Below are 21302 nucleotides of genomic sequence, written 5' to 3'. Positions count from 1 at the left end.
CTGGGGTACCCAGCCCAGCTCCCGTCACAGGGCCGCGGGAGGCAGGCCCAGCCCACGCCCATCACTCAGGGCCACAGAGGGGGCTCCCGGGAGCTGCACGGTGCGCAGGGCCCCAGGCTCCAGCCCTGTCTCCAAACCTCGCTTGTGTCCCCTTGGCCGCTGTGCTGCTGGCCAAGGCAGGCCAAGGGCCGGGCCCCGGCTCCAGGGGTGGGAAGCCGAGTCCCAGGCCCCAGTGCAGGGGGCGGGGCCCCAGGAAGACGGGGCATGGGCATAGAGGCCGTGGGTTCCCAGCATTTCTTGTCCTAGCAGGGACAGGCGGGAGACAGCCGGCTCCAGCGGGAACAAGCCACGCGGCACGGGGCTGCACCCCATTCCAGTTGTGAGGGGACAACCTGGGCCGTGAGGGGACACCTGAGCCGTGTCCTTGGCCGTGCTGCACACCATGACGGCACCATACACCCGCCCGCACCGATCCCCCATGTCCAGTGTCAGCCACCCGGACACCCACTTCGCTCAGCTGGCTTCACTCAGCTCCGGCACACCGAGGGTCATCTCCGGGGCGGCCCCAGCTCCAGCCCCTCCCCTGACTTACGGCTCTGGAGAGACCCCCGGGTGTGGACGGGCCAGGCGGCCTGCCACCAGTGTCCCCACTCAGTCTGCTTCCCACCACCGTCCCCACGAGCTCCCGCACGGCTTCTGGGCTGGGAGCTTCATTCTTCGGACCCAAAGCCTCTGTTGAGTCGCCCCCTGGCCACAGGCCTGACTGAGGCCCCCAGGGCCCCCCATGTGTGACAAGAGCCCCTGAGACCACCCGAAGGCGCTGTCTCCAAGGACCCTCAAAGGCCCAGTGCCCCACGCAGCCCAGCCCAGATGCCGGCCTCCCTGTCCCCACCCCCCAACCCGACATGGACAGAGCAGGGACCGGCAGAGCTCGGGGGATCCCGGGGCACGGAGGGGCCATCAGCCCCCTGGAGAACAGCATGGCCCGCACTGACCCCATGACACAGGCACAGGCCCAGGAGAAACCACACCGACGGCCGTGCAAGACAAGGCTGCATCAATGGGGTCGGCCACAGGCTCAGCCACCGGGCAAGGCACAGGGGCGTCCCCCCGGCCACGGCAGGAGGTGGCCGGAGAGACGGACGGACGGCGATGCTAAGCCAGAGAAGGCAGGCGGAAACATCCAGGACAGACACGCGCACACACACACACACACACGCACACACACGCACACACACGCACACACACGCACACATGCACAGAGAGCAGGGGCTGGGGCACAGAGCAGCCCCGGAGCCAACGACAACGTGGCTGCCCGACCCTAGGACACGCGAAAGCCACTGAGTTGCAGGGATCTGAACTGGAGGTGGTGCAGGGTACAAGTTAATTTCATAAAATTTCCTTAAAAATAAGAGAGGCCAGGGGCCGGCGCCGTGGCTCACTTGGTTAATCCTCCGTCTGCAGCGCCAGCATCCCATATGGGCGCCGGGTTCTAGTCCCGGTTGCCCCTCTTCCAGGCCCGCTCTCTGCTGTGGCCCGGGAGTGCAGTGGAGGATGGCTCAAGTGCTTGGCCCTGTACCCCATGGGAGACCAGGAGGAAGCACCTGGCTCCTGGCTTCGGATCAGTGCGGTGCGCCGGCCATGGCAGCCATTAGGGGAGTGAACCAATGGAAGGAAGACCTTTCTCTCTGTCTCTCTCTCTCTCACTGTCTAACTCTGCCTGTCTAATTTAAAAAGAGAGAGAGAGAGAGAGAGAGAGAGAGAGAGAGAGGCTGGCGTTGTGGCATAGCCAGTAAAGCCTCTGCCTGCAGTGCCGGCATCCCATATGGGCACTGGTTCGAGTCCCAGCTGCTCCACTTCTGATCCAGCTCTCTGCTGTGGCCTGGGAAAGCAGAAGAAGACGGCCCAAGTGCTTGGGTCCCTGCACCCACGTGGGAGACCCAGAGGAAGCTCCTGGCTCCTGGCTCCTGGTTTTGGCCTGGCCCAGCCCTGGCTGTTGTGGCCATTTGGGAAGTACAACCATGGATGGCAACTCTCTCTCTGTGTCTGCCTCTCTCTGTCACTCTGACTTTCAAATAAATAAATAAATCTTCAAAAGAGAAAGTTAACCCGTTTCCTGCCAAGGGCCCTGCTGCCCCCCCCCCCGCCGGGGGGTGCTTTCTCCACGCTCCGTGGGGCTCAGAGCCCCCATGCTCTGAGCTGCAGCTCCCGCTGTCCGGTGCGGCCGTGCTCCCGGGAGTCCACCCCTGGTCAAGCCACTGTCTCCCCAAGGACAGCACTAGGGTGGGCCCCAGGGACACGCAGCGCCAGGCTCTGTGTACACAGCAGGCGCCTCCTGGGTGCTGGCAGGGCCCCTGGGAGGAGTGCACTAGAGCTGGGGCCGGCCGGGGGCGCTCCTGGGAGGACGGTGAGGACAGCGAAGGCCCCGGCCCCCGTGGTGGGGGTGCTTCCTGCCGCTGCTCGCCGCTGCCCCCCCCCACAGCTGGCTTCCGGTCGGTGTGGGTAATTACCCGCCACTCAGCCCGCTTCTTTCCCTCATTCACTGTGGGGGGCGGGGCTGTCCAGCTCGGCAGCTGCTCCGCTGGGCTCCGGGAGGGGCCAGGTCCTTCCAGGGACACCGCTTCCTTCCTTCTGCCCTCGCTGGGGGAGGCGCCACTGTGGCCTGGGGGCCTTGGAACCCCAGGGCCCTTTGACTGCCAGGGGCGGTTTGAGAGACACTCGCAGGCTGGCCGGTGGGAGGGTGTTGGGGCACTCTGGACCGGCTCTGGCCCCGCCTCCAGCTCACGGGCGTGGACCCCGAGGCCAGAGAGCCCTTGCTGGGTGCTGGGCAGCAGAGGGCAGCCAGGGGCGGGGCAGGTGGGGTCTCAAAGGGTACGGCCTGGTGGTCCCTTCCGGGGCCCCGGGAAGACCCTGCCTTGTCTGTGCCCCCGCTCTGTCCCAGCCTGGCCTCCCTGGCTGGTGCTCCCAGCACCCACCCCCGCCCCCAGGCTCTCATGGCCAGCTCCTCCCCAGCCTCCTCCCCTCCATCTGTGCCGAAGCTCCCCCTTCTAACCAGGACACTGGTCACGGGGTCAGGGGTCAGGGCCCACCCTCCTCCCATGGGTCCCCCCTGTTAACTCGGCGACCTCTGCAAGGGCCCCAGCTGCACAGAAGGCCGCAGGCATCGGAGCTGAGTGCAGCTTTGGGGGGTCACAGCTCAGAGCACAACTCTCGGGGAGCTGGTCTGACTCCTCGGTGTGACCCACAGGGGGGCTGCGGGGAGGGCACTTCACCTCGAGTCTGTTGATTGAATAACAGACCAAGCACAGCTCCCACCCCAGGGGTACGGCTCCCAACAGCCAGAGGCCGAGTCTCCCCTTGGGCAGTAAAGCTGCAGGTGCACCCAGGTCCTCGCCCGTGCCCGAGGAAGGGACCTCCGGCCGTGTCCTGCCTCCAGGCTCCATGGTCTTGGCTGCTCTGCCTGGAGGCTGCCCCCAGCACCTCCAAGTGACCCAGGGCAGCCAGCGCACCTGGTTAGTGTTGGGAACTGTCCCAGGTCGCACTGCGGGATTTTGAGTCTGTTCAGCTGGGGACTGGCGCTGCGGCACAGCAGGTGAAGCCCCTGCCTGTAACACCCGCAACCCACTCGGGTGCTGGTTCAAGTCCTGGCTGCTCCACTCCCCATCCAGCTCCCTGCTGATGCACCCAGGAGGGCAGCAGAAGATGTTCCAAGTGCTCGGGGCCCTGCACCCACGTGGGAGACCTGGACGGCGCTCCCGGCTCCTGGCTTCAGCCTGGTCCAGCCCTGGCCATTGCAGCCACTGGGGGAGTGAACCAGGATGGAAGACCTCTCTCTGTCTCTCCACCCCTTACCACTCTGTCTGTAACACCGCCTTTCAAACAAATGCATAAATCTTTAAAAACACAATAATGAAATATACTGGGCAACAAAAGCACCCAGCCCCAGAACCAGCAGAAGGTGCTCACAGCAGGGGGTCTCGTGCACACCCACGGCACCGTGAGTGCCCTGCCCAGGACCCCATGGGGGTCTCCAATGCCTCCCACCCTCACAGGGAGCCGGCCAATTCCTTGGAGAGACCACGGACCTTTGCAAGTCTGAGATTAGAATACAAGGGGAAGGATCGAGGTAATTAATTTTTTAACTTTAAAAAGACGTGCCTAGTCCTCTCCCCCGCCCAGCCCGGGCAGTACAGCTGCGTGTGCCAATGCTCGCGGCGATAACGTTAATGAGTTAATGAGCAGCCGCCGAGCCCGCTCCTCCGGATGCAGATAACCGGGCGCTGGGAGAGGGGTTACTTTTGTTTCTATTAGAAATGTACAGTTTCGGCAGCGTGCCCCCCCACCCCAGCTGGCAGCGAACAACCCCCGGGCCCAGCGCTGGGTTCCAGGTCCTGCCAAAGGCGGCCTCGTCCCACGGCGCTGCCAGGAATGACAGAGCTGAGTGACGGGGGGGGGGGGGGGCAGGCTCCTCGGGCTCCTGCCTCCACTCTCCCCAAGCGGGGTCTCCCCCAGGGGTCCCGGCTGCCCAGCTGAGATGGGGGAAGCCACGAGGGAGGAGGCTGCGGGGGGCGGCGATCCTGCACCTGGCGGAGGGATCAGTCCCGGGGGAGGGCAGCAGGGCCGGGCCTGAGCACGCGGCAGCCTGGGGTGTGCGCCCGCCCGCCTGGGCCCCTGCTCCCGGAGGTGATGTTGGGTTGAGGCGCCCCAGCCCAGAGTGGGCGGGACCTGGGTGTGCAGCGGCTGTGCACACAGGTGTGCGGGGAGAAGCAGGCGCATGTGCCGGGCGTGACAGGAGCGTGTGGAAGGCATGTGCTCCCTGGGTTGTGCGTGTGTGCTGTGTGCACACGTGAGTGTGAGTTGTGTGTTCTGCTGTGACCCTGCAGTGATGGAGAGAACAAGGGGGTGTCGGCCCGGGGAGGCCAGGGCGTGCAGTGCTGTCCCGACCCCCACTGCCTCACACGGGGCTGTGCTGGGGACTCCGCCTTGGGGCAGGAGGGGTTGGTGAGGAAGCTAAATGAGCTTCCACAGGCACCTGGATCCAGTGTGACTGGGGTCAGAGGACAGGGCGGGAAGGGGAGGGCCAGCCCCGCCCACGCCGTGATCTGGGACTCGCACCCCCGGCCTGAGCCGGGCAGCTTCTCCCAGCCTGGAGCACTCACACGGAGACTGGGGAGGGGTCTCTCTGGTCCCCGGGGGCAGCGGCTTTACCCAGGGGCCTCGGAGTCCCCACTCTCTGTGGACGACGTGAGCAGGGCTGTGAGGGCCTCTCGGGGACACCGCCTGGTTCACCCCCTCCCCACGCTGCACCAGAACTCGTGACCTGGGACGCACTGTTCTGGAAGGGGACCCTGGCCACTGCTGCGTGGGTGGGGGAGGCCAGGACAGCCAGGATCCCGATCTCCCTGCGGAGGGCTCTCACACTCTCAGAAAAGGGACAGGCCTGCCCCCTGCTGCTGGCACGGCCCCGGCCAGCATGACCAGGTGCCCCTGCACACCAGGGACCTAACGACAGGCAGCGGAGGTGCTGGGCAAGGAATGACGGACAGCAGTGCAGTGACAACCACGGGTTGGAGCAAGGCTCAGAGCCTAGTCTGTGAGTGGGATCAAGGCTCAGTGCTTGGTCTGTGAGTGGGATCAAGGCTCAGTGCTTGGCTGTGAGGGGGATCAAGGCTCAGTGCTTGGTCTGAGTGGGATCAAGGCTCAGTGCTTGGTCTGAGTGGGATCAAGGCCCAGTACTTGGCTGTGAGGGGGATCCAGGCTCAGTGCTTGGTCTATGAAGGTGATCAAGGCTCAGTGCTTTGTCTGTGAGTGGGATCAAGGCTCAGTGCTTGGTCTATGAAGGTGATCAAGGCTCAGTGCTTGGTCTGTGAGTGGGATCAAGGCTCAGTGCCCCAGGCCCCATGCTGAGACACACATCCAGACACAGGAGAGACCCCCGCTGAGCCTGAGGTGCTGAAGGTCAGGTGCAGGTGGCCCCAGTGGGTTGCAGGCCGCCAGCGCCCACTGCAGCCATTGCCAAACAACCACCGAGCCAAGGACTCCGCTCAGGAATCCACTCAACGTGTCTGTGGAGGAAGCATTGGCACTCGGCACAAAACCTGCCTGCCAGCCCTGGTGCCATGAGGGGGGAGTCACCCTGGAGGGCAGGCGGCGGGGCCCGCCCAGCCCGAGCTCAGATCTGCACCGATGCCCACCGAGGCTTCATGAACAGGGCCCCCAGCACGCGAGACAGCCCTGCGGGGACGGTGTGCGGTCACACAGTGACAGGAGACAAGGCCTCGGGAGCCGGAGCTCAAGCCGGAGAGGCTGCCTGGAGGAAGCGAGCACTTCGAGGCGGTGTGCTCAGAGAGGTGGGTGGAGGAAGAGCAGGGAGGTGCTCGGGCTGGGAGTGGGGCGAAGGGGAGGAGCCAGAAGACCCAGTACCTGCAGCACAGGCGGCAGGTTGGAAGCTACCTTCGCCTTGGAGCCACGTGTGGGGCTGGAGGGGCTGCCCAGGGCCCCCCAGGGACCAGAAGCTCACATGTAGGAGTGTGGGGGAGGTGGCCGCCTGGCCCACCACCCAGCCGGTGCCCAGTGTCTTCCACGCCTCCGCATGGGCCTTGCACACGCATGAGAGGCGGTGTGGCTGGTGACAGACCTGGCTGGCGGACCCAAGGCAAGTCCCCTGCACTCTAATTAGGGTTAGGATCAGGGTCAGGGTCAGGGCTAAGGTTAGGGTTTAGGGTTAGGGTTAGGGTCAGGGCTAGGGCTAGGGTCAGGGTCAGGGTTAGGGTCAGGCTCAAGGCTAGGGTCAGAGTTAGTGCTAGGGTTAGGGTTAGGGTTGGGTCAGGGTCAGGGTTAGGGTCAGGGTCAAGGTCAGGGTCAGAGCTAGTGCTAGGGTTAGGGTTAGGGTTAGGGTTGGGTCAGGGTCAGGGTTAGGGTCAGGGTCAAGGTCAAGGTCAGAGCTAGTGCTAGGGTTAGGGTTAGGGTTGGGTTAGGGTCAGCGTCAGGGTCAGGGTCGGGTTTAGGGTTCGGGTTCGGGTTAGGGTTAGGGTTAGGGTTAGGGTTGGGTTAGGGTCAGCGTCAGGGTCAGGGTCGGGTTTAGGGTTCGGGTTAGGGTTAGGGTTAGGGTTAGGGTTGGGTTAGGGTCAGCGTCAGGGTCAGGGTCGGGTTTAGGGTTCGGGTTAGGGTTAGGGTTAGGGTTAGGGTTAGGGTCAGCGTCAGGGTCAGGGTCGGGTTTAGGGTTTGGGTTAGGGTTTGGGTTAGCGTTAGGGTTAGGGTTGGGTTAGGGTCAGCGTCAGGGTCAGGGTCGGGTTTAGGGTTCGGGTCAGAGCTAGTGCTAGGGTTAGGGTTAGGGTTGGGTTAGGGTCAGGGTCAGGGTCAGGGTCAGGGTCGGGTTTAGGGTTCGGGTTAGGGTTAGGGTTAGGGTTAGGGTTAGGGTCAGGGCTAGGGCTAGGGTCAGGGTCAGGGTCAGGGTCGGGTTTAGGGTTCGGGTTAGGGTTAGGGTTAGGGTTGGGTTAGGGTTAGGGTTAGGGTTAGGGTTAGGGTTAGGGTCAGGGTTGGGTTAGGGTCAGGGTCAGGGTCAGGGTCGGGTTTAGGGTTCGGGTTAGGGTTAGGGTTAGGGTTGGGTTAGGGTCAGCGTCAGGGTCAGGGTCGGGTTTAGGGTTCGGGTTAGGGTTAGGGTTAGGGTTGGGTTAGGGTTAGGGTTAGGGTTCGGGTTAGGGTTAGGGTCAGGGCTAGGGCTAGGGTCAGGGTCAGGGTCAGGGTCGGGTTTAGGGTTCGGGTTCGGGTTAGGGTTAGGGTTAGGGTTGGGTTAGGGTCAGCGTCAGGGTCAGGGTCGGGTTTAGGGTTCGGGTTAGGGTTAGGGTTAGGGTTAGGGCTAGGGTCAGGGTCAGGGTCAGGGTCGGGTTTAGGGTTCGGGTTAGGGTTCTTGCTCATCAAAAGGTGCCCAGACAGTTCCTGGGGTTGGGGGGAAGCTTCCAGAACTGCAAAGAACTTTGTTTCATTCACGTGGAAACGTCACAGTGCACACAGGCACCCGCAGACACACACGCAGCTCGCACTCGCGTGTGCATGGGCAGGTGGACACGCAGCCTATCTATGTGTGCCTGCATGTGCCCAGACACAAACATCAGCATGCGTGCACGTGCACACACATGCACATACACACATGGGCACGCACACATACACACGTGTTGTCCCTGCCCACAGGGCCTGTGGACCTCCACACACACACTGTCCTGAGCTGCGTTCGCCCTCACGCGAGCGGCTTGCGGGTCACAGACATCAGAAAATGACACCAAATCCGCAGGTGCTGACCCCCCCGACACCTCCCAGGGGCACCTGGAACCCTGGTGCAGAGCGAGCGGCACAGGGCCCCCGACCCCTCCCCACGGCCACCCCAGCCCGAGACAGCGCGGACAGAGCTGGGCCTGGGCAAGCCTGGAAACCCAGCCCCTCCCCAGAGATGAGCGGGGTCCCGGGAGCCTGAGCGATCCCACTGCTGTTGCCGACACGGGAAGAACACAGAAGCCTGTGGGTCTGGAGAGGCGGGCACAGCGCTGGGGATGCCGCGGGGATCGCCCCTCTCCTGCTGCCCACATCCGGCCCAGGCATCTCAGAGCCCTGGCCGTGCGCTGAGCCCCCGGAGCCCGGGCCCCTGCTCCCGGGCCCGGCACCGCCCCACCCCAGGCAACTCCGGCTTCCTGGAAGGAGCCTCCAGGATTTCTCTTCGTTCCCAGGAATAACAGCCCCTGAAGCAGAGACTCCTGCCAGCCACGCGCAGGGATGAATGTGCGGGTGGCTGCAGAAGCGGGGGAGGGGTGGCGACATCAGCACACACACGGCCCTGGACAAACGTGCCAGGTGCCTTGGAGCGGGGGAGGGCGCTCCCCACAATTCTGCGGGCACAAGGCGAGGGCCAGGTGAGGGCCCAGCGAGGGCCAGGCGAGGGCCAGGCTGAGGCCATGTGACCGAGGCCCACCTGGGGCAGCCCCTTGCCCAGCCCCGCGTCTACGCCCCGCACTCTAAGGCAGGCCCTGGGCTGGGCACCCGCTGGCCACTGGCATCCCCTCCTTCAGTCCTCAAGGCATCCTCCGCAGGGGCACCCGTCACCCCAGGTCCGGAGCAGCCGGCTGGGACTCGGAGAGACTGGGGAGTCTGGCCAGGACCGGGGCAGCCGTGTGTCAGAGGGCCCAGGTCACAGGGGAGCACCCTCAGAGTCTGCTCCTGGTTTGTCCCAGCACCACGGCTGCCGGCAGACAGTCCTGCGCCTCCCTGAGCCTGCGTCCCCAGCCCACCACTCTGCCGCTCCAGGGCCCCCCAGGACCCCCACCCCGGCGCACAGGAGCCCCATCCTCCCCCTGCCTTCAGCCTGGCCCCTGGCTGAAGCCCTCTCTCTCCTCCCGACCCACCGATGAGAAAGGAGAGAGGAAGTCGGACTGCCTGCACCCCAGGGCGGGGCCTGCTCCACCCTGCCACAGGACCCTGCGTGAGCACGCGCCTCCCCAGGGGTGGGCCCTGCCTGCCGGAGCCTGTGTGCCCCGGGAGAGGCGCAGCTGTGCTGCACAAGGCCAGTCCCAGCGCCTGGGCCGGTGTCGCGGGCTTCCTGCTCACCTGCACTGCAGGACCCACCCTGGCCCCGAGACGCGGTTGCCGGGAAACCGCCTGGAGCACCACCGGTCACGCCAAGGGCTCCCTGAGGGTCTCACTCCGGCCACAAGGCAGTGGACGGGAAGTGACAGATGCCACATGCATGACTCCGTCTCAGGCATTGGTCACCTGCTGACCGCCTCAGTTGCAGGCGCTGGGAGACGCACTGAGGGAGCCAGACAGGGACGCAGGTGAGGTGCACCCATGACCATGCCAGACCCAACAGCCTTGGCCTCAACCTCGGCCCAGAGGGCCTCGTGCACGCGGCCACCACCTCCACCCAGCGCCTACCCACAGCCACTGCAGGGCCTCGGGTGTGTGCAGGCTGAACGTGGGCCCCCGGGGCAGCTCAGTTAATCTTCCGTCGGAAACGCCGGCACCAAGGGATTGGGGAGCGGGCCGCCGCTGTGCCACGGTAATTAGCAGCAACTTTCAACTCCGGGCTTCCTTTGAAGATTGTAATTGCAATTAATTAAACGTCCTCGCTGCTCCTCGAATTCCATGCCCCCAAGAAACAGGAGCAGAGGCGGGCACAGGGGGTGCTTGACCCCTGCGCCCAGCAGCCCGGGAATCAAAGCAGGGGGCTGACCTCTCTCAAGGGCAGGAAGTCGCCGGGGCCCCCAAGAGGGGGAGGGAACCCAGCCTCGTCCCCCTCTGTAGCCGGGCTCGGCCCGTGCCCAGACGGAAGGGGCCCCGGCCGCCCCAGGCCTTCCACTCAGCAAGGTTACCCCCAGGGCACCAGGCTCTACAGCAGGGGAGCAGCAGTGACCGTGCCAGGGCCCCGGGGCACCTGTTCCAACCCCAGCGACTGTAGGTGCCGGCAGGGCGGTGGGAGTGGGGCCGGCGCCTCCATGCGGGGGCATGAGCCCTGGGAGCCACTCTGCTCCCTGTACAGCAGCGGCTGCGCGGCCCCGGGTGAACACACAGCACCCACACAGGTGCAGCGGGCAGGAACCCACCCGTGTGCTCCTGACTCCAGCACCTGGGTCTGAGTCCCACCATGGGCCAGCCCGGCCACATCGCGCCCGGCCGTGCCCGGCACTCACGCGGTAGCCTCTCACCCATCCAGGAAATATGGCAAAGTCACCTTGGGAATGGATAGGAGGAAGGGGGTGGACGTGGCCCCCTGAGCCAGGAGCTAGGACCTCACTGATTCCCAAAAATAACTGGAAAGATGTTTCTTATCATGCCGGTGCAACCATCCACAGACCTGAAAGCCAGTCAGCCGGAGGCGGCAAGACAGCCAGAAGGGGGAAGCCAAGTCCCCCCCAAAGGTGGTGCCTGGGGGAAGCTGTGGCAACTGGGCGAGCCGGCTCTGAGCCTTCCGGCAGCCAAAACAAGACAGGCTCCTCGCTCTTCCGGTCGGATCCGGGGTACTGCGCCCCCAGCCTTCTCAGTGGCCAGTGGGGACCGTGACCCCCACGGCCTCCTGGTCCTGCCACCCCTGGCGGAAGCCCACCTCCTCCGAGAGGGCCCTCGGATCGCCACCCCTCTGCAGCCGAGCCAGCCCCTCCTCTTCCTTCCTGGCACCCTCCTCTGTCCGTCTCTCCGCTGGCTTTGGGTGTTGGAGCGGCTGGAACCAGCACTGCTGAGACCGGCGGGGGTGAGGCCCACCGCCTCTGCTTCCGGTCTTTCAGCCTCACACTTTTGTGAACTATGTTAAAAATAGACCGCTTGGAAAATGAAATTAAAAAAAGTTAAACAAAGCATAAACCCGAATGTGTATGCTTTTTATCTGCAGTCATAAAATTACTCTGTCAAGTCGTCAAGAACCTTCTCAATGGCAGCCCTCGGCTGCCGCGGTGCCTGGGGGCGCACGCCCACTCCCCTCCCGGTGTCCCCTCCCCCGGCTCCCGCCCCGCAGCCCCCCGTCCCATGCCCCTCCGCCACGGGTAGGAACCACCCACATCCCAGCTGTTCCTTGGAGCCCCGGGGCCCCAGCGTTCAGATCCGTGGGCTGGGGACGCTAACACCCACCACGGCGGCCCCCGAGGGCACGAGGCCTGACCCGCTGCCCGCCTTGCCGTCACCCCGCACGCCTGGTTTCCACGTGCGCACCCCGAGGTGCGCTGGGGTCAGAGCCCGCCCGCACCAGGGCCCCGGGTGAGCTCAAGAAAGCACCGCAGCGCGCAGGAGGCCCAACACGTTTTATTCGCCGGATCTGGGGTCTCGCCCTAGCCCAGCTGAGGGGCGCCGGGCGCGCTGGCCTCCGGCCCCGCGGGCCCCGCGAAGGCAGCGGCGGCAGCGGCGGGCGCGGGCGCCAGCAGCACCAGGCCGGGCCGCGGGCCGCCGGCGCCCGCGTAGCTCAGCGCCAGCTGCTCCAGGCGCCGCTTGCGCAAGGCGGCCTGCGCCGTGGCGTGCAGGGGCCGCAGCAGGGCGGGCGGCGTGGCGCCAGGGCCCCGCAGCAGGAAGTCGAAGCCGGCGCGGTCGTTGGGGTCGTAGAAGGGCGGGCCGCGGGCCGGGTCGGGCCCCGGCGGCCAGGCGAACGGGAAGGGCAGCGTGAAGTCCTCGGTGAGCACGCGGATGGCGAAGTCGTCCTCCTTGCCCAGCGCGCGGTAGGCGCGCCCGATGCCGCGGAAGTGCGCCTCCCAGAGCCGCGCGTCGCCGCCATAGATGTCAGGGAAGGGCGGCTCCTGCGGGGCGGCAGCACCTGCGGGGCGCAAGGGGTGAGCGCCAGGCGGGCGGGGCCCAGGCCTTGGAGCAGGGAGGTGGGGCCGCTCAGCCGGGGAGCGGGGACCCGGGCCTGCCTCCTGATGCTGTCTGGACAGAAAGTTCCAGACCGACAGAGGCCGCCCCCAGCAGCCCCGAGGTGGGGTCGGCCCTGCAGAACGTGGCTTTGGGGGCGGGAGGTGACCCGGGCACTCCCGGCTGCTGTGAATGCCAGGGACAGGTCAGCCCCAGGTGGAGGCGGGGTGAGGGCCAGCTCAGGGAGAGCCTCGGGCTGGGTTGGGGTTGCGGGCCCAGCCTTGTAGATGGGAGTGGGGAGGAGCCAGGCGTGAGGGACGGGTCTCAGCCTGGACCCGGTGACGCTGCCACTAGAGGCTGGCTGCCACCAGAGGTGCGACACCCGGAAGCCATCCTGGTCGCTGGAAGCAGGTGACGCTGCCACCAGAGGCCGGCTGCCACCAGAGGTGCGACACCCGGAAGCCATCCTGGTCGCTGGAAGCAGTCGGCCGCCTCTCGCGGTCCCTGCACCGCCTGGGCCCTGGAACAGGAGGAAGACCTCCGTCCTTTGTCATTCTTTAAGGGATATGCTTAGCTCGGGGGACATGGAAGTGAGCCAGGCAGCCCTGGGCCTCGCGCGAGGGCAGGGAGGGACGTGCACAAGCCACAGGTGGGTGCGGGGCAGAGACCAGGCGGCGAGTGGGATGGGCGGGCCTGGAAGGCTGGGAATGGATGAGGCTGTGCCGGCTCAGGCGCCCCCCCCCCCCCGCCTGTGAGTCTCCTCCCCTCCACACAGTATATCACCCAGCAGGTACCACGCCAGCCCTGGCCACAGCCGTGAGCCACACCCACTCCACCTGCTGTGCTCCAAGGCCAGGTCAGCCAGCCTGGGTCAGGGCTCGTTCCTTCTACCTGTGAGGACCTGGACCTGTCTTGCACCCTCCACCAGCCTCAGTTTCCCTGTCTGGAAAATGAGTTCAAATGGCCTCTACAGCCCCCTGCTGCTCACTGGATCAGCACCTTGGACAGCGTCAAGGGCACCCGCGGAGATCCTGGGCCTGCGCAGCCGAAAGGCAGGGGTGGCTGTGGGCGGGCGAGGGAAGAGGTGCAGAGGACAGGGCCCTCATGGCCTGGGAGTTGGGAAACGGCTTGGAGAGCCGGTGACATCACCCAGCGAGAAAGAGAGAGAGAGAGAAAAGGCCAGAGATGGAGCCGGGGCCACTCATCACGGGGTCAGAGGACGAAGGGGCCCTGTCCAGTGAGGCCTGAGAGCTGACCCAGACTGAGCAGCGGGCAGGTGCCCTGTGACCTTGACCGGGCCGCCTGAGTGAAGTGCAGGAGACAAAGCTGCGTTCCAGTGGGTTCCGGAGCACGGAAGGGGCCGGCGTGGAGGCAGCCTTGCCCCTGGGGAGCAGAGACACAGGGCAGGAGCCCAGAGGGCGTGGGGTTGTGAGGATAAACTGGGTGTGTGGGTGGGGGCGGGACGTCCCAGAAGGGAGAGAAATCGTGATGCAGGTGCGAGGGCGAGATTGGGAGGCTGACCGTGGCCGGGGGCAGGCAGCACCGGACAGAGCCCACGGGGCCCCAGGTGCGGGCAGGCAGGTGGGCGGGTGCCTGAATCCTCTGGCCATGTCCTTTGTTCAGGGAAAGGGAGCGAGGCCAGCAGCACGCCCACGCAGGGCTCGGAGAGACGCAGCGGGGCTGCCTGCCAGGGCTGGGTAGGGGAGGCGCCCGCAGGCTGGGGTGAGCAGTAGGTGAGAGCCGCAGCAGCTGCTGGGTGCCCGCGAGGCAGGGTGGGGAGTGGGTGTCCCAGGGCACAGGTGTGGGGGTGATGAGAGTGGCAGAGGCCAGCAAGCTGGGGCCACGGCACCGGGGGCAGGGACAGGGAAGGCAGCCCCCAGCAGGCCAGAGCTGGCCGCGGAGGGACTGCGGTCCGGGCACTGGTGACCGACAGGATCCCTGGGGGACGGCTGTCCAGGGGACTGAGACATGTGAGGGAGCATGGGCCGTGCTGGTGGGGGCAGAGGGAGCCTCAGCAGAGGGTTAGGGTGCTGATGGACCATGGTGGGGGAGGGGCAGATGGCTGCCCCTCCCTGGTACCTCTGGGGCCTCAGGCCCGCGGCTGGGTCTTAGAGGGGCAGGAGAATGATGTAGACGGGACCCAGGAGGGGGAGGACCAGCCCAGGGGCCCCAGGGCTGCCGCGTCCCTGCCGTGTAGCCCGGAAGAGCGAGTGGCTGCTTCCCGCTCCCACATCCGCAGACCCCGCCTGCCCCTCCTCGCCCGCCCCACCTGACGGTGCCTCTCACCTGGAGTGGATACAGGAGCAGGGGTCAGCCCTGCGGGGCTGGGGTCCCCACAGCACGGGGAAGCCATGCTTCTGTTGACTTGGCTGCCTGGGAGACTGGGGGAGGGGCTTCCGGGGGGGGGGAGAACCCGACACTTAAAGGGCCCCCCACCTGGAAGCAGGCTGGGGCCGGGGTGTGAGCGGGGTGGGCGGGCTCTGCCCTGTCTGTGAGGAGCCATGCAGCAGCCCCACAACCCCACACCTCTCCTGCTCCCTGCAGGACCCCTGGGCGCAGCCCCACCCTGACCCCTCCCTGCAGCCCAGGGGGGTCTGCTCACCTGCCCTGCTCAGGGACCATGGATGCCTCCACCCTCAGACACCCACAGCCCATCCCTGCCACCCCGCCGGGTTCACAGGCCCCCAGCCCTTCTCCTCAGCTGCAGGTGGGCGGGGGCAGCCACGGGCGGGACCCAGCCCCAGCTCCCCTGTGTGTCCCAGCAGCCCCCGGAGCCCAGCTCAGCGCCCCCCCCCCCGCAACGCCCATCGTCCCCCGAAACAGCCTCAGAGAGCCCACAGGGGGGGCGTAAGTTCCCCCAAAGAGATCCAAGCGCCAGTCTGGGGGCAGGGACAAGAGGGGCGTGAGGAGAGGAGGAAGCAGACACCGCGAGCTGCACCCCCGGCCAGAGGCGCCCCCACGGAGAAGCAGAGGTGTGCTCGGTGCCCCTCTGGGGCTACGCAGCAGGGAGACCCCCGCGGCAGGCTGCGTGTGAGCTCCGGGGTCTCCATGTGGGGTGCAGTCCCCCTCCCGGGGCCCCTCCCAGCCCGTCTGCCGTGCACACTCGGGTTCCCGGCCTGGCCCGCCCCACAGAGCCCTGCAGGCCCGGCGCTGGGTCCCCACTGGAAGTCACCCGGCCCCTCCCTCGCCTCCCGTGGTCTCCCACGTGTGCTGGCAACAACACCTGGTTGCATCCGGCCATACCCGACCCCACCTTGGCGTCCAGGCCCCACAGCACCTCAGTGGCTCTGGGTCCTGCACAGAGGGGCCTGGGGCGTGATGGGGGGCGGCCGTGGTTGGCTGAAATCCCCTCCCCCGTAAGCCTCACCCCACACCCTGCTACCCCCAAAGCAAAGCTGGCACAGGACAGCCTGGTGGCCACCCGAGCCCGTTTTCCCCGTCTGCACGGTGGGGTGAAGGCAGCCCGCCCGAGGCTGAACGAGAACCTGTCTCTGCAGGGCCCCGGGCTGCGGCCGCACGCTCGCGACAGGCCTCGGGCCGTGGGGCTTTCGGGAACACTGCCCTGAGCTGTCACTCTGCACTGTCCCCGCAGCTCCCTGGACCACCCCGAGAAGCTACCGCGGCCCAGCAGCCCCACGGGGCCATCCCGGGACCCAGGCTCCATCCAGCTGGTAGCTCTGCACCCCGTCCGATGTGGTCCCCACCCGCCGCGGGGACAGGGTGGGGCCATCCCGGCTCAGCGCTTCCTGTTAAGGGCGAGTTGGGTGGTGGGAGGCGGCCACTGGGAGCCCCTTGGCTCTAAGGGAGGCGGGGAAAGCCCACACCTGGGCCCGGTGCCCAGCATCCATCGGCATCCCAGTGGCCTGGGCTCCGCCTCGGCAGGCTGGGCGTCTTCTGGGGCTGCGTGCCCAGCCCCATGGAGCTAGGGTGGAGGGGAAGCTCCCCAGGCCCGGGAGGGCCTCCCCGCCGCCCGCCTCTGCTGACAGCCACTGCTCCTTGGCTGGGGCCGCAGCCCGCCAGGGCCTGCCTCCGTGGCCACACGGCCCCCTCCCCTGCGGTGCACGGACCCTCCCCATGGGGCCCAGCCGGGGACTCGGGCGACGTCTGTGTGCAGCCCCGTCACTCACAGAGCAACAGAGCCCACTGTCGCCATCAGAGGCGACAGCTGCAGGGACCCCAAACAGAGGTGTCTTTGGGAGCCAATTTTTTTTAAGATTTTATTTATTTCTTTGAAAGGCAGAGAGAGAGAGAGAAAGAAAGAGAGAGAGAGAGAGAGAGAGAGGAGTCTTCAATCCACTGGTTCACTCCCCAGATAGCCACACTGGCTGGAGCCGCTCCAATTGGAAGCCAGGAGCCAGGAGCTTCTTCTGGGTCTCCCACGTGGGTGCAGGGGCCCAAGGACCTGGGCCATCTTCCACTGGTTTCCCAGGCCACAGCAGAGAACTGGATGGGAAGTGGAGCAGCCGAGTCTTGAACCGGCGCCCACATGGGATGCCGGCGTGGCAGGCGGAGGCTCACCCCACTGCGCCACAGCGCCGGCCCCTTTGGGAGCCAACATTCAGCTCCCACACAGCCCAAAGGCGGTGACTTGAGGGAGTGGTCCTGGGACACTGCAGGTGGGATGGGCGGGCGACCAAGGCACTGGGCCTTCTAGTGAGGGCTGGGGCTGAGCTGAGGGCGCCCCAGACCCTGCCTCCCTGGCACGATCAGCCAGCGCTGTGGGGGCTGACGTGATGGGTGCCCAGCTGGCTCTGTGCCCCCGCCCCAGAGAGCTCGCCCACTGGGAGCCGGCCCAGGTGAAGGAGCCCAGCGTCCCAGCCCCACCCTCCTCCCTCCCCCCAAGCCCATGGCCCACAGCCTGGCCCCCATGAGGGTGGAGAGGGCCCACCGCCTCGGGTCTGAGAAGCGGCCGGGGCAGAGGGAACAGGTGGGGAAGGCCCGAGCGTGGCCGGCAGCGCGGAGGCAGGGGCAGCGGGTCCTCTGGGCCTGCCCAGCTCAGTCCTTGCTGCGGCTGCCCGGGGTCCGGCTGCTTGTCTCATGCTGTAGACGCCGACTGTATGCCCTGGCAGGTGCATGGCAGAGGGCGGGATCCGGTCTCCAGCTCTGGCTCTGGGGACACAGGGTCCAGTGAGCCCAGAGCCATGGGGAGGGCCTGAGGCCGGCGAGCGGACGGATGGAGCAGGGCCCGGCTGCGGTGCAGTGACACGGGGTGTGAGAGACCCCGCCCCCCGGGGGGCCTCGGGCTGGTCAGTGGTGTGGGCCGGACCAAGACTCCATCCTGGGGCTGGGGGCGGGCCTCCTGCTGCACGTGACAGGGCAGCCAGGAAGCAGGGGGGTCCCGAGCCATAGAAACCCCAGAAGACCCCACACGGGCCCCTCCCCTCCCGTGGCCCCAGGGGTTCCTGGCCCACAGAGGGTGGCCTCAGCCTCGCTGGGGGTCGGCAGTGGCCATGCTTTGCTGTCCGCCTGCTGGCCCCTTGCCTGCGCCGGGGGAGAGGCGGCCTCCCCTGGTCCTTGCTTTCTGTGTTACAGCCAAAGCTGCTGCCTGGAGCCTGCGGGTCCCAGTGCCGCCCAGAGAAGAGGTTTGCAGATTCCCCCCCCCCCCAGGCCTCGGCGCCTGCGGCTGTTGGCTGTTGACCCTACCAAGGAAGCGGCGTCGGCTCCCTGCCCCACTTGTCTGCTCCTGCTGCCTTCGCCCGAGCGTCTGGTCTCGGATCCAGAAAAATCCCTGCCGAGGCCACCGGGAAGCAGCCCCTCCCCCGTCTCCCCCGGGAGCCTCAGGGCCTCCCCGAAGGCAGCCGCCTCGAGGATGCCCCTCATCACACAGGCGTCCCGGAGGAGGGAGACCTCGGGGACACAGCTGGGGGCGGGGCGCCGGGGCGCCTGGCTGCCTCCTGCCACCTGCATCGGCACCGTAGCCTGCGCCACCAACCTGTAGACCGGCCGAGCGGGCCCCAAGGAACCACAGCCAGGGAAACGCTCTGGGAGCCCAGAGAAATTGGGGTGGCTTCCTGGAGGAGGAGGCCTGGCTGGCCTTCAGGGACGAGCAGGGGCGTGCGGGGAGTCCTCCGGTGCAGTCCCAGCAGGGGCCGGGCTGTGCAAAGGCCCTGAACCCGCCATAGCCACGTGTGCGCTCCCAGGTCCAACCGGGGGCCTAGGGCGGCAGAGTGCCAGGCCCCTGCCTGCCACGTCCCTTCTGCCCTGCAAGTCCCGGCCCAGAGGGAGTGGGCACGAGGGGGTCCCACAGGAGCCAGGCCTGGGCCTCAAACCCCACAGGGCTCTGCCTCTGTGCGGGTCCTGCCTGGGCCCACAGCGCCATCTGCTGGCCACTGGGGAAGTGGCAGCCTCTGGGACTGAGTCAGTCCAGGCGCCTCCCCTCACCCTGGACTTGGGCCCGGGACCCAGATGGGTCCTGCTCCTCCTCGCTGGGCTGCATCCCAGTGCAGAGGGCACAGCCAGCTCCCAGGTTGCCCTGAGAGGGAAGGGACGCCCCCCAGCAGGGAGCCCGCGCCCAGGAGGGGGCGTTACATCCACCAGGTGGACAGGCACACAGCATGACCCAGCCAGGGGCACGGTGGCCCTGACATGCTGCCACTTCCAAGCGGGTGAGGAGCGGGGGTCCTGGGCTGATCCACTGCCCTGGCCCAGAGTGGCGTGGGAAGCTCCCTCCTCCACACGGAGGGACCCACTGGGGGCCCCCTGCCCACGGTGACTGGCTGGAAGGGAAGGAAGGCTGTCTCGGGGTGGCTCCGGCCCCGACATCTGGGACGGCTGGGGCCAGCACCTCCAGCCCCTCAGCTCAGCCTCGCTCCAGCCCTCCCGCCTCTGCCCCCTCCCTCCTCGCCCTGAGGCCCAGGAAGGCCCGCGTGGCCCTGTGGGATCAGCCCAAGGTCCCGCTCGCAGCTCCAACTCCAATCCCCAGGGCAGGCGCCTGGCCCACCTGCCCACCAGCCAGCCTGGTAAGCGGGGACCTGTGCCAGCCCCTGCTCATAGCGTGTGCCGTGTCCGTGGCGTGGACTCGCCCACCGCACCAGCTCCACGCTGCCCGCGAGCTGATCCCTGGGCACACGGACCCATCCCCCCCCCAACAGGTGCAGCAGGTGGAAGCAGCACAGGCAACAGGCACACGGCACGGGGCAGGAGGCGTGGAGTCCGAGCTGCAGCCCACGCCGCGGTCTTGCTGCACTTAGCCCCGTGAGCTTGTGATAGCCCGCACACCTGCGGCCTAGGCCACCCAAGCTGGGCTGCCAAGGGCAGAGCAAGGCTCCGGGGAGGCCTGGGAGGGAGCCTTCTCCACGGATCTGGGTCCACAGCAAGCAAGCGTGGGGGCAGGACGCCGCCACTCTGCCCGGGTCGGGGAACAGCACAGCCGGGCGGTTCACGGGCTATAACATTTACTTCTCACACTCGGGGGCGTCGGGGGGAGTCCAGGACTGAAGCCCAGCCCGGTGCTGCGTCCGATGACACAGAGCAGGCACGGGGACTGAGAGCAGGCCTTGCCACATCACAGGGCTCCTCCCGGTCGCGGGGGACCTGGGCGAGCCCGGGCTGCCCCCACCGCCCGCACCCGGGACGGTCTCCCCGTCCCGTCCGGTCTGGGTGGAATTCCATGCCAGCAGGGACCCCCACACACACACGCGCGCCCTCCCCAAGAACACACACACACGCCCGCCCAGAGCCATGTGGGACCCTGGAATGGGTGCTGTGGGCACGGGAGCCATTGTGACCTCAGGGCTGACGTCAGGGCTGGGGGCGGGGGCGGGGCGACGTCCAGAGGACAGAGCTGGTACCCACGGCCTGTGGGGCCTCTGCTCCACAGCCACGTCATGGACAGGCCACGCAGCCACACCTCCAGTAGTCGGGCATCTTCAGCCATGTCCCACAACCCCAGGTGAGCAGGACCCTGCCGGGCACGTGGGAGCCATGGGGGCCCCAGCCCCGCAGGGAGCCTGGCCTCCCCACAGGGGGTGCCTGGGGAGGGGCGAGGAGGGGCAGGCAGCCACTGGCACTGCCTCCGGCGCCCTGCATGGGAGACGAGGGAGGCTGCAGCCGGCCCAGCTGTGTCCTCACCACACGTGGCTGCTGGCTGCTCCTGAGGACCAGAGGTGCAGGTGGCACACCTGGCTGTGGGAACGGGCGAGTGGACAGCTGGACAGACAGGCAGCAAAGCTGCCCAGGGCTTCTCTGAGCCTGGTTGTGGCTGGGCACAGTGAGGTAGACGCTGCCGCCTGTGTCCAGCAGAGACAGAAGGGAGCAGGAGTGGAATTTGGTTCCTCTGCAGCTTCCATGGCCCCGAGTGTCCCCCGGCATCCCCAGTGTCCCCAGGAGGCTTGGAGACCCCGAGCCAGCCACCCCAGCCCAGGCGGGCGCCCCCTGGTGGCCGTGACCGCGTTGCCAGGGCGCCTGCCGTGGTTATCTTGACGCCTACTATCTGTTTTCAAAAGTGCATTTACCTCTGCTGCCCCCTGGCCCTCCACGCAGGCCGGAGGTGGCAGGTTCAGCCTCGCTTGTGCCTGGGGGCTGCGCTGTGGCCACTGCCGGGCCCCAGGAGTCCAGGCGGGGAGATGTGCCCAGCTGGGGCCAGCCAGCCTGAGTCCAGGTGACGGTCATTAACCTCCGGCCAGACGCCCCGTCCATGCCCCAGCCTGCCTGGCCTGGCCGCTCAGAGTCTGCCCCACCCCCACCCTGCTGGCTCCTCCCCAGCCCCCCGCCAGCTGCCCCTCAGCCCCCAGCTCCCTCCTCTGTCCCCGGGGTCTCTCTCGCCCCCAGGAGGGAAGGGACCATGGCTGTGCTGTGTTCACGGAGGTGCTGGCCAAGGCAGGAAGGAATGATTCAGCTCCCCACACGGGGCGGGGCGGGGGCGTCTCGGTTCCAGAGGCGGGGGTTGGGGACCGGGTGCTGCAGCCTGGGCTCCTGGGAGCCTCGTTCCTGGCTTGCTGCAGCGCCACCTCGCAGTGCCCTCGCGGGTCGGACGGGGCTGGCAGGTG

At 67.1% G+C, this 21302-nt stretch overlaps 1 protein-coding gene across 1 annotated transcript; it reads right to left on the bottom strand.

The window, feature by feature from the left end:
* Window positions 1-11804: 11804 nt before the first annotated feature.
* Window positions 11805-14701, bottom strand: C6H8orf90 (chromosome 6 C8orf90 homolog). Its single transcript, XM_070075720.2, has 2 exons — window positions 14602-14701; window positions 11805-12280 (listed from the first exon to the last, which is right to left on the bottom strand). Exons 1-2 carry the CDS (start codon window positions 14666-14668, stop codon window positions 11805-11807), a joined length of 543 nt encoding a protein of 180 aa, XP_069931821.1. The 5' UTR covers window positions 14669-14701.
* Window positions 14702-21302: the final 6601 nt, after the last annotated feature.

Source organism: Oryctolagus cuniculus, chromosome 6, assembly GCF_051225735.1.
Source record: "Oryctolagus cuniculus isolate XC-2025 breed Fujian yellow rabbit chromosome 6, ASM5122573v1, whole genome shotgun sequence".
Taxonomy (NCBI): Eukaryota; Metazoa; Chordata; class Mammalia; order Lagomorpha; family Leporidae; genus Oryctolagus; species Oryctolagus cuniculus.
The sequence above is the reverse complement of the archived record's forward strand: the minus strand, read 5'-3'. Positions and strand labels throughout refer to the sequence as shown.